The 23,569-nt window shown below is 36.2% G+C and overlaps 1 protein-coding gene across 3 annotated transcripts; it reads right to left on the bottom strand.

Moving 5' to 3' along the window:
• Positions 1–1,510: 1,510 nt before the first annotated feature.
• On the bottom strand, positions 1,511–15,928 carry LOC129277872 (palmitoyltransferase ZDHHC12-A-like). 3 transcript variants are annotated; one of them, XM_064110084.1, is made up of 6 exons: positions 15,864–15,928; positions 11,691–11,967; positions 11,314–11,447; positions 9,755–9,898; positions 8,203–8,369; positions 1,511–7,168 (listed from the first exon to the last, which is right to left on the bottom strand). In XM_064110084.1, the coding sequence occupies exons 2-6, from the start codon at positions 11,800–11,802 to the stop codon at positions 6,847–6,849; spliced, it is 879 nt and encodes a 292-aa protein (XP_063966154.1). In that variant the 5' UTR covers positions 11,803–11,967; positions 15,864–15,928; the 3' UTR covers positions 1,511–6,846. The 3 variants fall into 3 exon arrangements, with proteins under 3 accessions (XP_063966154.1, XP_063966156.1, XP_063966155.1); XM_064110086.1 differs by having other exon boundaries at positions 11,691–11,891; positions 15,864–15,913; XM_064110085.1 differs by having other exon boundaries at positions 15,828–15,898.
• Positions 15,929–23,569: the final 7,641 nt, after the last annotated feature.

The raw sequence follows: 23,569 nt of genomic DNA, 5'->3' as shown, positions 1-23,569 counted from the left end.
CTGAAATGTTTCAAAATATTGCCAAAATCTTCATTTTGTTATGAATAACGCATATTAAGTCCCACTGTAGTTACATAGAGCGCCTCAAACAACACAAAATCATTTTATCGTATCAATTTTTTCATATCTACTGAAGATGGTTTGGTTATTGGCCATGAGTGTATTCTTATTTTGAAGGTTTGATATCTGAATTTCACTTTTAAATGTTACTATAACGTTAGAGCTGTCACCCAGCAACATTTTGATACATGAATGACGTATTCATGGCATATAAAAGCGGAGATATGGCAACTTTACATTTCACTTTACCCTTAAAGGTTATTGATTTTTTCATTTTGCTATTTTACATCGCTCTTTAAAGTCGACTGTAGAAAAAAAAAGTGATACCACAATTTGAGACTACTACCTACCTAGCAGTAATCTAGAGGGTCCATACTACCCCCTTATGGTGTCAAACCTTTTCTGTGGTGTGGGTTGTACGAACTCCTTAAATAGGGCCCCTATGAGATTTTGCTCCCGGACTAAAAGTAATGCGAGCGTGAAGCACGAGTTGAAATTTCGACGAACTGACACGAAAGAGATGTAGAAAAGGATATTGATGTTACTGTAAATGATGAGAGTGTGAAGCTCGAGCTAAATGTTTGTGGGCGATTTAGACCTACAAACAGGACATTGTTATCACATGTTTTAATCATGAACAGGATGAATATCTTACTCAACAATTAATGCGATTGTAGCACTGAAAATATTCGACATAGGCCTACTGACCTGAAAATGGGACATTTCAAGGTTCTTGGAAGCTTTTCAAAGAGCGTTTTTATCACATTCAGCACTTTTCTGTTATCGTAGACGGGATGCATATCTCGCTGAAACAAAATAATGAAACTCAAATTGCGAGCGAGTTATACTCTTGAGTAGATTACTATCTCAGTCAAGGCAATAATGTGCGAATGAAGCGCGAGCGATTTTTTTTTTCATTAAACAAAATAACACAAAATCGCGAGCTGAAATACGTTTTGTACATTGACTTGAAAAGGGGAACTTTAAACGTGATGTAATCCTCATGAACGATATACCTATCTCAGTCAGTGGGCAATGCAAGTGGATTTTTCATCTAGAACCTATTTCTATTTGTTTATTCTCCCCTTTCCCCTTTTCTAATTCTCCTTTACTTTTCTCTCTCTTTCTTTTTTCATGCGCGACTTGGAGAAATGGGAGGAACTGCCTATAGATTTGATAATAGGTCTTGTTGCATTCATACGAAGGGACGTTTTTGCATGAAATACAACGAACAAGGATGTTGGAAATAGTGAGCAAGGATAAAAATAAACTTGTTCATCTGAGATGTGTCATATTTCTTCATCAAATGTGCTTCATGTAAAGTAAATAAGTAAATAAATAAATAAATAAAAAGTATCAGAACACCCGAGTTGAAAAGGATAAACAAAAGTCTCATAGTAATATCAAATACAGGGAGATGATGCTCAATACTGTTATTATAGACATAGTATTTTAATAAATTAAACAGTAGTACAGAATTTTATTGCAAATAAATCATGGATGCACATATAATCAGCGTATTACAAACACAATTGATTAGAACTATATGCATCAATTAATATAAAAGTAAGTCTTGTTTTACAACGTCATAATGACAAAAAGCTTTCACATCATCTGGTCAAGAAATTAATAAAACGCAGAAAATATTTGGCAGTATTTGAGTCCTGAACAAGTTCAGCAATTAAAGGGTATTTTTGTGAAAAGGTGGGTGTGAAAAAAAAAGCCTGGTGTCAATTATATATTTTCGACTGCTATCTGACCTGGATAAACTATACCTGGTTCATGCAGGGGGAAAAAGCAGAATATTTATTAAGTTATTCATTATGTGTTGGTATTTGATACCTGAACAAGTTCTCATCATTAAAGAGCATTTTTGTGAAACACAAGCATACAATCAATGACTTACTTTTGTGTTATGGGACCCAGGTTACTTCACCAAAAAGAAAGTGAAATACAAGAAACATATTAGTGAAGGTTAGTCAAAATTCCATCAAATATCAAGGAGCTACTTTTTCAAGCTTTATTTATGTCATTTGTAGCAACTTATGGGAGCAACTTCCCCCATTTTCCTATTCTCCTGAGATAAAACTCCCATAAAATACCTTTAAAAAAACACACCTTAAAATGCAATGCAATTACCTGTCATTTCAACCGTCATACATCAATTCAAACCACGCTTTTACATGAAAACCATAACAAAATGAAAGTTTATGGAACTTGTAAAACATGGTAAATGAGGCCAATGCTCCCATCATGTGACGTCACATGGCTGAAAATTAGTTGATAAAGTCTGACCTCAGACCAATCTGAAAAGTAGCATCCCTGTTTGGCCAAACCCTTATTTATATATATTTTACTAGTTTGATCAAAATGATCTTACAAAGAAAATTGCCAACAACTTTTCATGGTAATAAAAACTTTGCTAATATTTCCACTTTCAAATTTATTTCCCCTTGGATATGGCGATACAAAACTTTCATATTTTTAATACAATGTCAACTCATATGCTTATGCTTTTTTAATAAGTATCAAATTTAGCTTCAAACATCTAAAGATTTAATCCAACTATACGTTCAGTAAGCACTTCCAGAGCAAAGGCATGATAAAGAAATACAAATTATATTTTAACTGATCCGTATTCCTGCGTTGCATAGAAATATCAAGAACATTCAACATAAATTAGAAGAATGCGTAGAAAGATACTGGAATGCTAGATGCAATAAAGAGACCATGATTGCACTGTGATGTACACTACTGTATATATAATCTGATGAGTACAAATATATACAAATTACAGCAAAATCTACATTAGAATGAGAGAAACATTTCTTCATTAGATTTCCTATCTATGGATCCCACTCCTAGTATACAGTAGTAATGACATGTTTTGCATTAATGATTATAATTTTCTTTCTTGTCATTTCAAATTCTAGATTAAGAAGAGCAGTGAAGCGAACACCATACTATATGTGTACAATGTGCAGGATGACAGAGGAGATAAAAGAACAGGGCCCGTCTTACAAAGAGTTGCGATTGATCCGATCAACCATAACTATGGAAAGCCAGCAACGTCAACATAATATAAAATGCACATGTGTGTTCAAATGCATTCTAGATATGATGTTTACTCATCTACTCATCTTTTTCTGGATGATTCGGTGCGCTCTCTTTGTGCATAGGACATTGTGCAAATTTCCTGTAGAAAAAATTATGACAATGATGGATTTCCATATAGTTGAGGTTGAAGGGTAACTGTTTGTAAGACAGGCTCCAGATATACCTTGTTGAAAAATAGAGCATACAACAAGCTTACGATTTACATGAATCACTTTATAATAAAGACCTACAATTAATAAAATATATATGTAAGATTGTAAGTGAATACATGTACATGTTCTGTATACACGTATATCAGACACAAGACTATTTGTAAAGGTGAGAGGCTGAAGGCTAAATCTAATAATCGATTCAGACACAACAAGTCTCATGCATTATGTGCAAGACTCCCGCATTCGGGACTCTTTCTCATCCCCTCAAATCCGTCTCACGCATGTGATCCTTGTTTTAGCATGTAAACATGTCTTCATAGATTCCATAGAAATAGGTGGTAACAAAAATTATGTTACAATTTCACATTCTGTAAAATGTTGTTGTGTCTGGTAATATTCCTACTATGGAAAAAGCCTGACAAAGTCCAAAGAAGGCTCTTAACACAAAGCTCCATAATGGATCTCAGGGAAAATGTTCATAATGGATTGCATTGATCATGATGTGCGATCGATGTAAATTGTAAATCATACTCAAATATCTGTGTTTAATACAAGTTCATTTTTCCACACAAAATAAAAAAGCTTCACATCTCATGCGTACAAGATATGCACATCAAGTCACTCTAAATCAAGTTGCAAGAGGAGGCTTTTCAGCTCAGATCAGGCTGAAATGATGACACCCCATTTGCAGTTGGAAAGATCAAAGGATGAAGCAAAGTCCTACATTCAAGTACTGGGAGCAAATAAGGAGATATGAAATGCCCATTCACATCTTCATCTAGGCACACAGAGAAATGTATGTCAGATATTTTGAAGAACTCAATCCATTCTTGTTTACCTTTGACCACATCATTACGTCAGATGGACACCAGTACACATACAAGACTTGAAATTACTGCCAGATGGAATCAAGGAGGAGTTCAAGAATGCCAGTAACGGGGTTCTTTCCAAAAACATCCAAGAAGCTTTATTGTCAATTCAATTTGACAAGGCTCATGAGCAGGAAAACAAAACTGTGAAAGGTTCAGGCGGGGCAGTAGGGATCTTCAAAAACCCTGCAGCCTTGAGGAGATGGATGTCTTCAGGACCAGGGCCCGTTGCAGAAAGAGTTGCAATCAGACCCCAGAGCTGGCAAGGATGATCATGGAGTTTCAAGAAGGTTACGCACCAGAAGGAGATGATCAACCAAACGGCCACAAGCAACATGAACAAAGTCCCTCAGCTAACAAGACAAACCACAAACACGTCACCAACCTGACAAACATGATCAAAACATGGGAAATCTGTTTCTGGACAAATTTGATGACCTTATCATGCTTGGCAAACAAATATGTGCAGATGACTCAGTTGTGAATACAGTGCAAAGGTGGGAAGAGACTGGAAAGACACAGTATGAAGAGTTTGTCACCAAAGTGTATGTTGAGGGGACTCGATCTCTGAGCGCAGCACAGAGTGAAGATCTATGCGTAAGGCAGCAATGAAGCTCTGTCAACACTTGGCACATGTGAGACCATAGTCAATTCAAGGATGAATGCAATTCCTGCACTTTTTCATGTCACTGAAGGAGACAGTGATAAACTTCTCAGCTTCATGACAGCTATCGCACTTCACATGATTGCCAAAACTTATGCCATTGCATCTGCCTCTCCTGATATAGTAGAACAGTATGCTGATCTCTTCCAAGGACCTGGAGAGCTGAAGGGAACCACGTGCACGCCAGAGGACTACATTCTCACCATTGACAGCAAAAAGAAGAGATATTTGAGCTGAAAGACTCAATGAAAAAAAAAAGACGACAAGAAGAGGAACGCAAAGAATGCAGGGATAATATACATGAAGCATTAATCATATGCAAAAGTCCTAAATTATGGTTTTCAAGGCTTTTTCAATGGTGAGGCAGCCGGAAGTGAGAGGAAATGAAAGAATGTCATCATTTTAGCGAGGTTGTTCTGGCAGTGCAAAAAATGCATGTTATTGGCTATTTCCTCTCAAGTTCATCATTGAGGCCAACATTGCAAAGGGAAACACAAAGTAAAATTCTCTGCCAACAATGGAAATACTCATTGATGAAGTAGAGGAAAAAAAGAGACACTCTCAACGTCTTATTATGTAATATGATTACTATTAAACAATGTTCCTCCCACACACTTTGTAACTCCAAAAACATAATTTGCTTACAAGCTCCAAAAACAGACTTTGCTCAAAATAGTAACCTTATCTTCCAGTCCTTGAGTTCATTTCATTGGCAGAACATAAAAGGCACAATCTAAAGTTGAAAAGGTCTTGTAATCTTGATTATCATTTTTTACCTTATTTTGTTTGCTGTTTTCGTTTTTGTTCATTATATTTGTTTCTTTCTTTTGGTTTTGTATATAAGTTTTGGCTTTGTTTTATCATTGTTATGATTTGATTATTTGTTTTTCATATTACATGCAAAGCCTTTCTAAAGAACATCAAATGGCTGATCGAGGGCCATTTTACTGTGTTGAAATAAAATAAATCAAATCAATCATATGAAATCAACCTATTCATCAGCTCTGAGACCCTCAGTAGTAACCCATTCCGACTAGCTTACTTAAAAAATTCTAGATAAGTGTGATGATAACGGTTCTGAGCTTGAAACATGTTCCATTAACTTTTAGAACTTTGAATAAAGTATTAAAAGTAAGTGTTAAGTACTTTATAAGCAAGTATGAAAATCATTTTTAATAAGATTATTATGTGAATATGTATAGTGTTTGTTTTATCTAATAATTAGATGGATATATTACCAGCAAATATCTTTTCCTGTAATCAGTAAGCGTATGTTTGCGTTTTGTTTTCGTTAGAGTTTTGTATGTAAAATTTTTAAGTGTTAAAGTTTTGTGCTGATATCTCAAACATAAATGTACATATGTAATGATCGTATTGCACATGTTAGGAATTACAGAAAGCGTGCCTAATGTAAGTTATGTTGTTAAGCTGGGCACAGCCTAGTTCATATTTGGATGTTGCCAGATTTGGCATTGCTTTATGTTTATCGCGAGAATCTGCAAGATTGCCAAATCAACAGCTCATCAGACGCTAAAGCAGAAATACTAGTTTTCTGCATTTCCAACTTGAATGTCAAATTCAGTTTTCATACCATGTGTAAGACATAAATATCATGTCGCTCAAAGGTGGTTGACTGATATCTTGTGGAATGTACAATCTAAAAGTTTTGGATATCTACAGATGTTTTCACTATACAGCAATTTTAAGAAATGGCTTTACAACAATGAATGTAAAAGCAAAATTTGTTCGTAATGTTGGTCTCATGAAGTTCAAAAAATAAATAGATACAAAAACAATTACAGCTTATTTTATTATTTGACTTAGTGCTGCATGATTCATTAACTCTTGGTGACTTACAACTACAAAACTGCACATATATTTCCCATAAGTACATACCATAATGTACATTGTCATGTTTTCGGAGGCTTTAAATGAACTAATGGCACAGCAACTGCGGGAAAGGAAACGTCGTAGTGGTCATGTCTTATGAGGCATTCTTAAGATCGCTATACTTCACCAACATGACATCCCAACTGCGGTACGGGCAGTAGCAGAAGAACTTGAGTCCATTGCGACAGTATCCCTCGTCGAACGGGTTCACCGACTCGTCCAGGTTTCGCAGGTACGTGATGCGATGCCGAGACATGAATTCCCAGGTGGTTTGGTTTGTGAAGAGCATGAAAGTATGGCAGCAGAGTAACGAGATGACGGCCGCTGCACCGAGGCTCAGTACAAGCATGCAGATCAGGTAGAGTGCGTTAGCGCGTAACCAATCCTGAATGGTTGGATGCCAGTAGAATCCACCCCTGAAAGGAACAAGATAATATCTTACAAGGGGTGAGAAACATGTAGGCTTCATGATATGACAATAATATTGCAATACCATGACATTGGAGCTTCAATCAATAGATGATAATGGCCAGTATTGTGAAGTTTGGTTTAACTTTATAGGCCATGGTCTAACTCTGCCGATGCCACTCACTTCTTTTTTTCATCAAATCAAAATTTTACATTTTCCCCAAAATCCTTGGCCATTTTTTGTTGTTGATTTGTCGCAGTGCATCACATGTTCCACACTCCTTTAATAGATACAAAAATGACTTCCAAACCAATCTTATGATGCAATCAACCACCTTCAACATTTTTTGTGATAAATACGCCGCGCACATTTGTTTGACCGCGTTGTTCGCTGACTTTTTACTTCTCACGCAACTTTCCAAAATCATGCAACATTTTGTAAGTGCATGCAGACCCAAAATTGCTCAAAAACTTGGATTCATGTACAAATCCAATGCAAATAGTGTTTTCAGCCAAAAATTTCAGTATCATTATTTTTCCTTTTACTGATTGAAATAAATTAATTTCATCTTGTTTATGGTCAAAATAAAGTCAATAAAAAAAAACAATAAAAACAAAAGTAGAAAACAAAGAAATACATTTAGAAAACAATACATAAGAAAATAAATATTATGTTGAAATTTGTTAAAAGAACATTTGATCTGATTCTTATATAGAGCCTGTGAACCAAAAAGAGCCTTTTCGGGGCATTATTGAGTTAATTAGAGCAAACATTGATTTCACACATAAATTAGCATAATTAATCAGCAATGAGATTTTTCACAGAATTTGATCTTATAGTTTTGTAGATTATGCCATGGGTAACGCATGCGCCAATTTTTGTAGCGATCGACAGCCGAGATCATAAGGGGGGCTGAATCAGCCCCCCCCCCCTCTTCTTAGGTGTAGAAATAGCCCAGTCTATAATTTTTTAGGGTTAAATTCCCTACAAGTAAATCTTGCCTGCAATGAAAACAAAGATAAATATGAGTAGCCCACCTACCAAGTAATTCTAATAGCCCAGATAATGATAGCTGCTTGACATAGAAGAAAGAGCCAGAAGAACCTATGATTACGTTCTCCTACACAATTCTCTAGCCATGGACAATGGTGATCGAACCGTCGTACGCATCTCCCGCAGTCCTCGCAGTGTTTTGTTCTCGCCGGTTGCTGTTGAGCAAGAGAAAAAATAGGTTCATTTCCAATTCGTTTAATGCAAATTTGAAAGTAGTCCATGTGGTGAGTGGACGAGTTGACAGTAGAAAAATTGGCAATATACCCCCCAAAAGTCAGGTTTAATTTAAACTCTGGTCTAAAGTTGTGGTTTAACTATTGATAGCCAATTGTGACATAAATCCTAACAGTACAGGTTCAATGAATCAGCTCATTTGACTCTCAAATCATTATCATCTGCCTGGGAAGGATAAATAAGATACTTGTCTTCACTATGAAAGAATTAGGAAAGAGCACAGTAAACATAAGAAGCATACAATGTAAACAAAATTTTAACATGTTTGGCTTCCCATAATTTAGCACAGAGTTAGACCATGGTCTAAGTTAAACTCGACCTCAAGATACAGGCCATTGTTTCTAAAGAGTTCAATATCATGCTTTACACATACCTGCCAAACCTGGGGCCCGTTTCATAACGCTGTCCGTAAGTTAAGAGCGACTTTAAGAACGACTGGTGATCCTTTCTTGTAGTAAATGATGTTCACCATTATATGGTGGTGATTATTTAGCGCGTAAGAAAGGATCACCAGTCGTTCTTAACGTCGCTCTTAACTTACGAACAGCTTTATGAAACACCCACCTGGAACCTAAGAAAGTGGGGTATATGGTACGACAGGGGCTGAAAATGTGTATTTTCCTTTACATTTAATAGTACTGACAAAAAAATGTTTACTTTAAAGGTAGTTTGTGGACATCCTATTAACATGTGTGTTATATCACCAATACAATATTCTCCAGGTGGTCTAGGAAGTTTCAAATGAGATGGTTATGAGAAACAACCAATCGAGGAGGCGCGATAACTCAGTCGGTAGAGCGGGGGATTCGTATTCCGGTGACCCGGGATCGATTCCCACTTGGTGCGCTAGTGCCCATTGGTAAGGCATTAATCCTCATTACCAGGTCCTACGGAGAGGACCTTAAGCCGTCGGTCCTCTGGTTGCTTGCTTACAAGCATTCATGCTTTCTTAGCAATCAGGAAAAAAATCCCCACCAATCAACCAATCAACATGTGGATAGTCGGAAGCAGCTTGGCAGCATTCTATTCATTTTTTTTTTGTAAGTAGTGATCACTAATAATTACTGAAATCCATACACCTGGGGCCCGTAACACAAAGCTTAGCAATGATCGTAGAACATTTTTCTACCATTGATTCCAATGACTACAATGTACCATCAATCATGATAATCAAGCATACGATTAATCGCTATGCACTGAATTAACAATAATAAATCTAAGGACAGACAAATTGATCATCAATTTTAGCAATAACATCAACCAGAATATTACATAATGTAATTCAAAATATCCATTTGGTACTTACCTTAATATTACAGTAACTGCACTTTCTTTGTGATTTATCCTTTGCCTTTTTATCTTTGACCATTTTCTGTCTTTCGTCGTTGCCGTCCCCTTCTGATTCCTCCGCCGTTTCTTCGTCACTGGAATCCACTTGACTCCACCCATTCTAGGAATGTCACATAAAACGATACGATTTCATTCATTCATGCAATTCATTCTTGGGCATTTCATTAAAAAAAGGGGGTTTTATTTGTAAATTAATGACTTTACAATCAAATAGAATACGCAGTATTGATATGAAAGTCTGTGCTTTATCCATCTACGTGACTGGATATTCTAACAAATTTTGAGAGTTTTTAGTAATCTCAAGATATGAAATAACAACTACAATAGAGGGGTTGGGTCAAGTCAGGATTGTTTTTAGTGTCTCATAGGCCAGAATTGGGTATACTTGCAAATTTTCAATATTTATTTTTTTATGACTAAGAATCCAAAATGAGAAATGTTTAGATTAACCACAACATAATACAGGTATTAAATCAAAGGGGAATCTCACCATGGTGTCAAGTGGATGTCAATAAAAGCAGAACAAAAAAGATGATTTGACAAAAATCGATCAAAGAATAACAGAATTGTGGATCAATAATGTGAAGTCAAATGGGGGCAGGTACCCTGTATTTCATATATATGTGTAATATTGCAACAAATACCATTTTATCTGAACTTTAGGAGCAGTTTATCTTTGAATTCATTCATTAAATCGTCAAACACATTATTTCATACATGATCCTATGAAAAAAAATATTTTCAGTCATAATGAAACACTAATGAATGGAAATTAATGGAATCATATTAAAAAAAGGGAACATGAAGCATGGAACATGTCATAGAATCAAAACATTTTAAGCCTGTTTTTCTTTGATCGGATTATCATCATCCCTTCTATAAAGTGCTTTTCTAAATTGTTTAGCTTTCAAATATTAAAACAAATTGATGTCAGGATGAACTATCCCTTTAAAGAGTTCTGAAATTTTGGAACAATTTGTGCAGTCTCTATACACAATTTACAACACCAGGGGGGTGTCCCACTTAAATTCCAAGTTGCGTGCGCTATAAAAGGCATCGCTGCCTTGGTCAAACTATGCTGAGAAAACACATGCTACTGCATATTAATCAATAATATTGCATGTTACATATCATGCGTGTGTCAGCATTTAAGCATGACTCTAAGTCACACTTAACTCTTTTTTTAATAATAATAATAATAATAATAACGGTATATTTACCCAGGGTAGCCACTTCAGTTCTGAAAACTGTTCTCCCAGTGGGCCCTGCTAATATTATTACCCCGGCTAAGCTAGGCTACCTATTAAGGCGCACACAGCTTTTTGAGGAATTACATCCTGCCGGTACCCATTTACCTCATCTGGGTCGAGTGCAGCACACTAAGGATGAATTCCTTGCTGCAGGAAACTATGCCATGGCTGGGATTTGAACCCACGATCCTCTGTTTCAAAGTCCGGTGACTAATCCACTGGGCCACGACGCTCCACAGTAATGATACACTCTGACTAAACTCACCATTTCTACGTCGAGAATGACATAGCCTGGGTTCATCAAGCTGGCTATAAAGTAGAGTACACTGGTCGCAAGAAGTAAGCATATGAAGGCTACCCCATAAATAATGTTCTTCCCAGTTAATGCATTCCGTAACTCTGAAAGAAATGACACAAAACATTGTACATTGTGTTATTGTTATCAAGTCTTTGTGAAACAGGGCCCAGACACACCTCAACATCATTCTTTACAGCGTTCATGCAAGGCGAGAAAAACCACCCAATAAATGCAATAAAAAATGTCCATTGCATGCTTTTAATATAAACAAAAGTAGTAAGAAAAAACAACAAGAAATTGTTAACAACATCATAATCATTTAATTGTGATGGACTGGTACTGACCTGTATCATTGAAGATCAGCACACAGAAGATACCGACTGTGAGGGCGGTGTGAAAGAAGCGGATGAAGATGCCAGAGGCTAACCTGGACAGCTCTTTCTTACTCCTCCCCATCTCACTCTCCTCAGGAGATGGTGTACATTAACTACTTCTTTCTCGATGCAATTCCAGGAGGGAAAGACCCTTTGTCTACATGTAGTTACCTACATCAAGTAGGACATCAAGTAGTGATGACTTTGCGTTAATTTTTCTTTCAGTATTCAGGATGATCATGAAGCACTATGAATAAAATACAGAGAAGGGAAATTATACGGTTTAAGGGCAAAAATAATCCTGAATAGGGTGTTTTTTTTTAGTTTTTTTACTTCTATTTCTATTCAACCCATGTTAGAGTTAAGGATCATCCATGTACATGTACATGTAGGGCAAACAAGTATGAACTTTCACTTCACTAAGAAATATTCTGAGAAATGAGAGATGGTTAACCCCCCATCACTCATTCACGTGTAATGGCGGTCCGGGTATGTGTGAGGCCCTTAAGGACCCCTTTTCATGCCTTGCCAGAATGCCAGCAGTTCCCAATGTTATCATTTTCACCCTTTTTCATTGCCCTACCCATTTTTCCCTGTTCCTAAGCCTCTCATTTCAAATATGCCCGTGTTCGGTTATGTAATACAAGGCCAGTCATACAATGGATGATTTCAAGTACATTGCGTTGATTTCAGCAGTTCCTAAGGATATCATTTTCACTCTTTTTCATTGCCCAACCCGTTTTCCCCTGTTCCTAAGCCAAAGACCCCCCCATGTCATGTTAAATTCCAGTTTCCAAGCACCCCCATTTTCAGAGAGGCATCTAGTCCTCAAGCCCCTCATTTCATAGCTCAACTTCAGTTCTTAATGGTATGGTTTCAAATTTTGGGGTCGCATACCCCTACCCTTTCCAAATCAAAGTGCCCCCCCCCCAGGCGGTTACCAAGCAAATTTTCACTGCATTCACCAGGTCTATATGATGTAAGCTCAGCCACCTGAAGCAAATGAAAGAATTTTTCATATCAATGCTCATTTGCACCCTTTGTTAAAGAACCTCCCATCTGCCATTAATTTTACGGCATATTCCTCTTGTATTAAATGAAATATTCTGACTTGTCCCAATCAAGGTCAAAGGTCACTTGAGGTCAACGCCCTTTGAACATATTAGGGGTATTTGTGGAATGGTCATCATAAATTTGGAATTTTATGGATCTAGTTCATGAAACTTAGACATTTTTTATAATAGCAATTAAGTATCCCTGAACATCCTGTGCAGTTTCAGGTCACATGACCAAGGTCAAAGGTCATTTAGGGTCAACAAACTTTGATAATGTTGGGGGTATTTGTGGATTTGTCATAACTTTAAAAGTTTATATAGTTCATGAAACTTGGACAAAAGAGTAACCAGGTATCCCTGAATATCCTGTGCGTGTTTCATGACCAAGATCAAAAGTCATTTAACGTCAATGAACTTTGGCTGTGTTGGGGTATTTGTTAAATTGGCATCAGAACATAAAGTTTATGGATCTACACATGTAGTTCATGAAACATAGATATAAGGGTAATCAAGCATGAATGATTGTTTTGCACACAACTTAGCCTTTAGGTCACATGATCATAGTCAAAGGTCATGTTGGGTCAATGGACATAGTATTTTATTATCATATGAGTGTTTTCTTTTGTGAATCATTATCCAATAGCTGTTTTCAAAGTCAGCACTGCTGCTATATTGCATCGCGTAGTGCAGGTGAGACATCCAGAGGCTTTCCACTTGTTATATGTATACATGTATGTAGGCACTATCACTTACATGTACCACCAGAAAGTCCTAAATTAGTTAATAACAGTTTTCGGAACTGAAGTGGCTACACTGTACCCTGGGTAAATATGCCGTTATTATTATTATATTTTTTTCAGTTCTTGGTCACTCATTCAATGAACAAGGTTATATGATATAACCTTGTTCTCTGCTACTACTCCATGTGTGGCAAAATAAGGTTGGCAACGTTTGGCTTATTTTCTTTTTTTCTTTGGGACAAATGTTTGATTTTTTGACATTGTCACTGTCAGTTTTCATTACAGCCATTCATCATGTAACTTGGCTCCTAAGTAAATTCTATTCTTTTAATTATTTCTTCTAAATTAAAAACAGAGATTGAAAAATGACGATTTTCTTGCCATATTACTTTCCACCAATAGAGGGCGTACGCAAAAATATGCCCAAAATTCAAGATTTTGAGCGCTCTGGTGAATACAGAAATAATTCCCAAAATACTAATGAAAAATAAATTGCAACTGTACGGAAATTAGTATTTAGGTCACAAAAGTGATATTTTAATGTTTTTTTTTAAGTGTGTGCTGTGTACTGCATTGGCATACCATAGTCCTAACTGTAGGTTCCCCAGAGGCAGGATGGTTGCAATGAGCAATAGGCCTAGTGAGCAAGTGTTCTTGATAGAAAAATATTTCAATAAACATAACTTCATATAATAAAATACAAAAGAACAAGTGGGGATATGACATCATAAAAAAAGAAAGTTGCTTCTCATGAAGACGATCTGTCAAAACTAGAAGAGTGGCAGAATAAATGGGCCATGTCTTTCAATCCAGCCAAATGTGTCATCATGAAAATACCATCCAAGGCAGTACAGATTCCTACAGAAAGAGATTACACCCAAAGGTCTTGTTGCCATCAACCCCAAAAACTTCATCCAGCAAAACACCCGGCAGACTAGAGGAAATAGTATCAAGCTCCAGCGTCTGCTAGTCAAAAGGGATGCTCATACATACAGCTTCTTCCCTCGAACTACCAAAGATTGGAACGAGTTAAACATGGACACAATATTGATAAACTCATTGGACTCTTTCAAATCCAAACTCAATCAAAAACCTAGCAAGTGACCTGCTTACTTGGTGACCTCACACACATCAATAAAGTTGGCGGAGTACAGCAAGTCTGCATATGCCGACTTAACCCAAGACAAGAAAAGACATGCCTGAAACTGCTTCACCAGAATAATGCAAATCTTTAAAATGCCATAACTTTGTTAGTCCTAGTCCGATTTTTTCCCTCAATTTTTCAGTGTTTTTCTGATTTTTCTTAATCTGTTTAAATCATATTATTCTCAGCCTGAAGCATCCCTTTATAAGAAGCAAGGTCGCTGAAAAATGCGCCAAAAATGAAATCCTTGGTTCTGTTCCGAGTACGAAAACTTTCTCGCAAAGTACAGATCATACATGTATCTTCAAAATTTCCAATCAAACAAGAAAAAGAAAGAAAAATTCAACGGCATTGAATTCAAGTCAAGTCACGGCATGCTTGCAGGTCGCCTTCATTCGACAGGGGCCCCGATCGCAATGTAATAGCGAATGACCGCTACAACTTTCGGGTTGCACATCACATGTGGTGCGGCGCAATTCAGCGGCTCTTGCACGCATTGACTTTTGAACGCGCGATGTGCTATGTCGAAGGAAGGGCAGGGGATGTTGAATCTCGGCCGTGAAACATGGCGATACATTTCAAGATTTTGTGAATCTTTGAGATGGAATTTGAAAATGACCATTGCATTTAAAAATAGACAAATAACATTGGTGCAAATATCATTCTGTGAAAAGAACAATTAAAAATATATGCAGAAAAGCTTAACCGTTGGCGTTATTGCGTTAACGTTAAAAATAAAATATTAATATTAATCATGATCTGATGATTAACAACATGATTAAGCTGTCGAATCTGTGCAAGTTATGATGATGTTGTTGACATTAATCTAATGATCAGATCTAGATGTATGATAGTATTTTGACAATTAACCTTGATTTTAAGACTTTCTCATGAAATAATTAATGGTTTGCTGCAAAATACTGTCTTCACCATTAACACGGCGTGCGTGGCGGCCGATGCCACCGCCAATGACCGCATAGGCCGCACCCGCCGCTGGTATGGTCCCGCAAAACACAAACAAGCTGTTCCGTACACACCGACACCGTCAGTCGTCACACCGCGCCGAATCTGTTCCAAGCCGTGTGAATGTTCTAAACAAGATTTCATCAATTCGTGTAAAATTCAAAGTTAAACTTATGCAAAACAAAATTAAATGATCAACGGTTACCTTATAACATTGGGAAAAACTATGCCAAAAACTTACATGTTTTGGTTTCAGATCACTGCAATGAAATCGACAAACGTAGAGGGAGTAAACGGAAAAAGGTCAAAATAGGGGGTACTCCGGACCATTATACACTAAAGAAAAAATTAGATCAGAGTAAAATTCACAGACAAAGGGGAACGCTGAAAATTTCATTAAAATTTTAGAAAAAACAACAAATTTATGGAATTTCAAAGTTTGGCAATGTTTTATTAAAAAAAACCGTTATATGCACAACCTCATGCATATCGATGGGCTGATTATCTCCAATTTTTTGTTTTTAGGCCTACAAGATTTCAGATATGTGTGAACGATTATGTCTCCAGTCCCAGGCCTTAAAGGGATGGTCCAGGCTGAAAGTATTTATAGCTTAATAAATAGAGTAGAAGTCACTGAGCAAAATGCCGAAAATTTCATCAAAATCGGATAACAAATAGCAAAGTTATTGAATTTTAAAGTTTAGCAATATTTTGCGAAAACAGTCGTCATGAATATTCATTAGGTGGGCTGATGCATGATGTCACATCTCCACTTGTTCTTTTGTATTTTATTATATGAAATTAGGTTTATTCAAAAAATTTCCTCCAAGAACTAGAAAAATTGAATTGACAACTGATTTAGTGTATTAAATATTTATTCCTGCAACTTATTTCATCATAAGGGAGACATTTTATTCACACAAGTATGAAATAATGAAAAAAATATGATTTTATGTGATAACATAAGAAAACGAAAAGTGGAGATGTGACATCATCAGCCCATCTAATGAATATTCATGACGACTGTTTTCACAAAATATTGCTAAACTTTAACACTTTATTATTTGTTATCCGATTTTGATGAAATTTTCGGCATATTGCTCAATGAATTCTACTCTATGTATGAAGATATAATTATCTTCAGCCCGGACCATCCCTTTAACACTCAACGTGCCATGAACACATATTTGTGCATCCACTGGAGTGCCACAAACACATTTTCGTGCAATGGTCATACAGCTATTAATTGTTATGCCTATTGTATTTTGAGGAATGCATTGCATGCATGAGTGATTCCATTGTTCAGTTGAGCTTATGGTCAAGACTTTTAACATTATTGTCTCAGAGTGATTCCCTATTTCTTTATTAATAAAACAATTAAATATAGACTCTCTGAAAAAAATGGCACTTGCTGATTACTGTGAATGGCACATTAAGAGTTAATTGGAACACACAAACAAATTGCAGCTGTGATTATCCTACACATTAAATCGTGAGTAAATCCATTTTATTATATTCTTGGGGACAATAAAATGTAAATGCATATATAGAATATGTGGATATTGATGTCACATCATCATGCATAGAAACTGTTTCTCCCAAGTAATGCCAATCTAAAAAAAGTCATGACTTTGTAAGTTCCTTGTTCGTTTTTTTTTTTTTAAGTCCGATATTTTCATATTGTGTTTATTAACGTGATTTGAATTTTAAGTCTCCTATAAAAATGAAAAGGTATTTGGGAAATATGCCTACTGCTGTCAACCTCAGTGCCTAAAGTGTTTCAATACTGAGCAACTCATCACTTAACTTGAAGTAGCGGGGTAGGTAGGTACAGGTATATACCTATCATTTCCAAGTTCCACAAAGATACCAGGACATATATCCACGGGATTTAGATTTATATATATACCTCTCCCGGGACCTCTCCCTCAATCCACACACACGTCAATTATTATAACCATATTTTTAAAAAGTCATTGTTTTGCTAGCCATAACGGTGCAGCAGATATATAACTTAACTTTGAAATAAAGCCAAACAGGAATTTGTCATGGCCGAATTCCCCTCCAAATTCTTAAAAGCGCGGGAGCTGATCGCGACATCGAGATAAATATATTGTGCGTTTTTAGAATGCAAAATTATAGGCTACTTTCAGTACTTTTACTGCATTTAAAGATTAATCCACGCATTAACGGTAGTATTAATCGGTGTTCAAAAATACGTTTCCGTCATAAATAGTGAGGGAGGGGGATAATATCCCCCATCCAGGCCGCACCGGGGATGGATTTCACCTACATAATATTACCGCAGAAAAAAAATCCCCTTCAGAAACGTAGCGTGGGGGCCCTACCACGACCTTTTTTTAAAAGAAATAAGCCATCTGTATCACGGGGTTTTCCCGGAAACTATACAGGAACAAAGCCAGCAAAATCAAAGCTATTTCATATTGAAAGGGATAGTCCGGGCTGAAAGTATTTATAGCTTAATAAATATAGTAGAATTCACTAAGCAAAATGCCGAAAATTTCATCAAAATCGGATAACAAATAACAAAGTTACTGAATTTTAAAGTTTAGCAATATTTTGTGAAAACAGTCGTCATGAATATTCATTAGGTGGGCTGATGATGTCACATCCCCACTTGGGGCATCTCTACGTGGAAGTGACAAGATCGACCACCCCCAAAAAGGAATATATAGGCTAAATAGGTCTTTGCCATATATCTATACTATGAAATAAATAAATAAACAAATTAATTGATTAAATAAAATAAATAAATAAATGAATTAATTAGTTAATAAGTAAATAATAAATAAATAAAGAGATAGATAAATAAATAAATGAATGAATAGATGAATAAATAAATGATAAACATCCCAGCATTTTCATCTTTCTTGATGGTAAAGTTTCACCGCAGCTATGCTAAAGAGTATAAAGAAATGTTACCGAAATCATGACCTTCGCTTTAAAGTGAAAACGTTTCTTTCTTTCTTTCTTTCTTCCTTCCTTCCTTCTTTCCTTCCTTTCTTTCTTTCTTTTTATTTTTGCCTGTCACATGACCAAGGTCAAAGGTCATTTAGGGTCAACAAACTTTGATAATGTTGGGGGTATTTGTGGATTTGTCATAACTTTAAAAGTTTATATAGTTCATGAAACTTGGACAAAAGAGTAACCAGGTATCCCTGAATATCCTGTGCGTGTTTCATGACCAAGATCAAAAGTCATTTAACGTCAATGAACTTTGGCTGTGTTGGGGTATTTGTTAAATTGGCATCAGAACATAAAGTTTATGGATCTACACATGTAGTTCATGAAACATAGATATAAGGGTAATCAAGCATGAATGATTGTTTTGCACACAACTTAGCCTTTAGGTCACATGATCATAGTCAAAGGTCATGTTGGGTCAATGGACATAGTATTTTATTATCATATGAGTGTTTTCTTTTGTGAATCATTATCCAATAGCTGTTTTCAAAGTCAGCACTGCTGCTATATTGCATCGCGTAGTGCAGGTGAGACATCCAGAGGCTTTCCACTTGTTATATGTATACATGTATGTAGGCACTATCACTTACATGTACCACCAGAAAGTCCTAAATTAGTTAATAACAGTTTTCGGAACTGAAGTGGCTACACTGTACCCTGGGTAAATATGCCGTTATTATTATTATATTTTTTTCAGTTCTTGGTCACTCATTCAATGAACAAGGTTATATGATATAACCTTGTTCTCTGCTACTACTCCATGTGTGGCAAAATAAGGTTGGCAACGTTTGGCTTATTTTCTTTTTTTCTTTGGGACAAATGTTTGATTTTTTGACATTGTCACTGTCAGTTTTCATTACAGCCATTCATCATGTAACTTGGCTCCTAAGTAAATTCTATTCTTTTAATTATTTCTTCTAAATTAAAAACAGAGATTGAAAAATGACGATTTTCTTGCCATATTACTTTCCACCAATAGAGGGCGTACGCAAAAATATGCCCAAAATTCAAGATTTTGAGCGCTCTGGTGAATACAGAAATAATTCCCAAAATACTAATGAAAAATAAATTGCAACTGTACGGAAATTAGTATTTAGGTCACAAAAGTGATATTTTAATGTTTTTTTTTAAGTGTGTGCTGTGTACTGCATTGGCATACCATAGTCCTAACTGTAGGTTCCCCAGAGGCAGGATGGTTGCAATGAGCAATAGGCCTAGTGAGCAAGTGTTCTTGATAGAAAAATATTTCAATAAACATAACTTCATATAATAAAATACAAAAGAACAAGTGGGGATATGACATCATAAAAAAAGAAAGTTGCTTCTCATGAAGACGATCTGTCAAAACTAGAAGAGTGGCAGAATAAATGGGCCATGTCTTTCAATCCAGCCAAATGTGTCATCATGAAAATACCATCCAAGGCAGTACAGATTCCTACAGAAAGAGATTACACCCAAAGGTCTTGTTGCCATCAACCCCAAAAACTTCATCCAGCAAAACACCCGGCAGACTAGAGGAAATAGTATCAAGCTCCAGCGTCTGCTAGTCAAAAGGGATGCTCATACATACAGCTTCTTCCCTCGAACTACCAAAGATTGGAACGAGTTAAACATGGACACAATATTGATAAACTCATTGGACTCTTTCAAATCCAAACTCAATCAAAAACCTAGCAAGTGACCTGCTTACTTGGTGACCTCACACACATCAATAAAGTTGGCGGAGTACAGCAAGTCTGCATATGCCGACTTAACCCAAGACAAGAAAAGACATGCCTGAAACTGCTTCACCAGAATAATGCAAATCTTTAAAATGCCATAACTTTGTTAGTCCTAGTCCGATTTTTTCCCTCAATTTTTCAGTGTTTTTCTGATTTTTCTTAATCTGTTTAAATCATATTATTCTCAGCCTGAAGCATCCCTTTATAAGAAGCAAGGTCGCTGAAAAATGCGCCAAAAATGAAATCCTTGGTTCTGTTCCGAGTACGAAAACTTTCTCGCAAAGTACAGATCATACATGTATCTTCAAAATTTCCAATCAAACAAGAAAAAGAAAGAAAAATTCAACGGCATTGAATTCAAGTCAAGTCACGGCATGCTTGCAGGTCGCCTTCATTCGACAGGGGCCCCGATCGCAATGTAATAGCGAATGACCGCTACAACTTTCGGGTTGCACATCACATGTGGTGCGGCGCAATTCAGCGGCTCTTGCACGCATTGACTTTTGAACGCGCGATGTGCTATGTCGAAGGAAGGGCAGGGGATGTTGAATCTCGGCCGTGAAACATGGCGATACATTTCAAGATTTTGTGAATCTTTGAGATGGAATTTGAAAATGACCATTGCATTTAAAAATAGACAAATAACATTGGTGCAAATATCATTCTGTGAAAAGAACAATTAAAAATATATGCAGAAAAGCTTAACCGTTGGCGTTATTGCGTTAACGTTAAAAATAAAATATTAATATTAATCATGATCTGATGATTAACAACATGATTAAGCTGTCGAATCTGTGCAAGTTATGATGATGTTGTTGACATTAATCTAATGATCAGATCTAGATGTATGATAGTATTTTGACAATTAACCTTGATTTTAAGACTTTCTCATGAAATAATTAATGGTTTGCTGCAAAATACTGTCTTCACCATTAACACGGCGTGCGTGGCGGCCGATGCCACCGCCAATGACCGCATAGGCCGCACCCGCCGCTGGTATGGTCCCGCAAAACACAAACAAGCTGTTCCGTACACACCGACACCGTCAGTCGTCACACCGCGCCGAATCTGTTCCAAGCCGTGTGAATGTTCTAAACAAGATTTCATCAATTCGTGTAAAATTCAAAGTTAAACTTATGCAAAACAAAATTAAATGATCAACGGTTACCTTATAACATTGGGAAAAACTATGCCAAAAACTTACATGTTTTGGTTTCAGATCACTGCAATGAAATCGACAAACGTAGAGGGAGTAAACGGAAAAAGGTCAAAATAGGGGGTACTCCGGACCATTATACACTAAAGAAAAAATTAGATCAGAGTAAAATTCACAGACAAAGGGGAACGCTGAAAATTTCATTAAAATTTTAGAAAAAACAACAAATTTATGGAATTTCAAAGTTTGGCAATGTTTTATTAAAAAAAACCGTTATATGCACAACCTCATGCATATCGATGGGCTGATTATCTCCAATTTTTTGTTTTTAGGCCTACAAGATTTCAGATATGTGTGAACGATTATGTCTCCAGTCCCAGGCCTTAAAGGGATGGTCCAGGCTGAAAGTATTTATAGCTTAATAAATAGAGTAGAAGTCACTGAGCAAAATGCCGAAAATTTCATCAAAATCGGATAACAAATAGCAAAGTTATTGAATTTTAAAGTTTAGCAATATTTTGCGAAAACAGTCGTCATGAATATTCATTAGGTGGGCTGATGCATGATGTCACATCTCCACTTGTTCTTTTGTATTTTATTATATGAAATTAGGTTTATTCAAAAAATTTCCTCCAAGAACTAGAAAAATTGAATTGACAACTGATTTAGTGTATTAAATATTTATTCCTGCAACTTATTTCATCATAAGGGAGACATTTTATTCACACAAGTATGAAATAATGAAAAAAATATGATTTTATGTGATAACATAAGAAAACGAAAAGTGGAGATGTGACATCATCAGCCCATCTAATGAATATTCATGACGACTGTTTTCACAAAATATTGCTAAACTTTAACACTTTATTATTTGTTATCCGATTTTGATGAAATTTTCGGCATATTGCTCAATGAATTCTACTCTATGTATGAAGATATAATTATCTTCAGCCCGGACCATCCCTTTAACACTCAACGTGCCATGAACACATATTTGTGCATCCACTGGAGTGCCACAAACACATTTTCGTGCAATGGTCATACAGCTATTAATTGTTATGCCTATTGTATTTTGAGGAATGCATTGCATGCATGAGTGATTCCATTGTTCAGTTGAGCTTATGGTCAAGACTTTTAACATTATTGTCTCAGAGTGATTCCCTATTTCTTTATTAATAAAACAATTAAATATAGACTCTCTGAAAAAAATGGCACTTGCTGATTACTGTGAATGGCACATTAAGAGTTAATTGGAACACACAAACAAATTGCAGCTGTGATTATCCTACACATTAAATCGTGAGTAAATCCATTTTATTATATTCTTGGGGACAATAAAATGTAAATGCATATATAGAATATGTGGATATTGATGTCACATCATCATGCATAGAAACTGTTTCTCCCAAGTAATGCCAATCTAAAAAAAGTCATGACTTTGTAAGTTCCTTGTTCGTTTTTTTTTTTTTAAGTCCGATATTTTCATATTGTGTTTATTAACGTGATTTGAATTTTAAGTCTCCTATAAAAATGAAAAGGTATTTGGGAAATATGCCTACTGCTGTCAACCTCAGTGCCTAAAGTGTTTCAATACTGAGCAACTCATCACTTAACTTGAAGTAGCGGGGTAGGTAGGTACAGGTATATACCTATCATTTCCAAGTTCCACAAAGATACCAGGACATATATCCACGGGATTTAGATTTATATATATACCTCTCCCGGGACCTCTCCCTCAATCCACACACACGTCAATTATTATAACCATATTTTTAAAAAGTCATTGTTTTGCTAGCCATAACGGTGCAGCAGATATATAACTTAACTTTGAAATAAAGCCAAACAGGAATTTGTCATGGCCGAATTCCCCTCCAAATTCTTAAAAGCGCGGGAGCTGATCGCGACATCGAGATAAATATATTGTGCGTTTTTAGAATGCAAAATTATAGGCTACTTTCAGTACTTTTACTGCATTTAAAGATTAATCCACGCATTAACGGTAGTATTAATCGGTGTTCAAAAATACGTTTCCGTCATAAATAGTGAGGGAGGGGGATAATATCCCCCATCCAGGCCGCACCGGGG

The sequence above is a fragment of the Lytechinus pictus genome, chromosome 15 (assembly GCF_037042905.1).
Source record: "Lytechinus pictus isolate F3 Inbred chromosome 15, Lp3.0, whole genome shotgun sequence".
In the NCBI taxonomy this organism is placed as follows: domain Eukaryota; kingdom Metazoa; phylum Echinodermata; class Echinoidea; order Temnopleuroida; family Toxopneustidae; genus Lytechinus; species Lytechinus pictus.
This window is presented reverse-complemented; position numbering and strand designations above follow the sequence as displayed.

Bases quoted from the DNA above. Each gene is read 5' to 3' on its own strand.
- LOC129277872 (XM_064110084.1), bottom strand. From the start codon at position 11,802: ATGGGGAGGAGTAAGAAAGAGCTGTCCAGGTTAGCCTCTGGCATCTTC. The intron at 9,899-11,313 runs GTGAGTTTAGTC...TGACATTCCTAG, and splicing joins TCATTCTCGACGTAGAAATG to AATGGGTGGAGTCAAGTGGA. The intron at 8,370-9,754 runs GTAAGTACCAAA...CTTGCTCAACAG, and splicing joins GCAGTTACTGTAATATTAAG to CAACCGGCGAGAACAAAACA.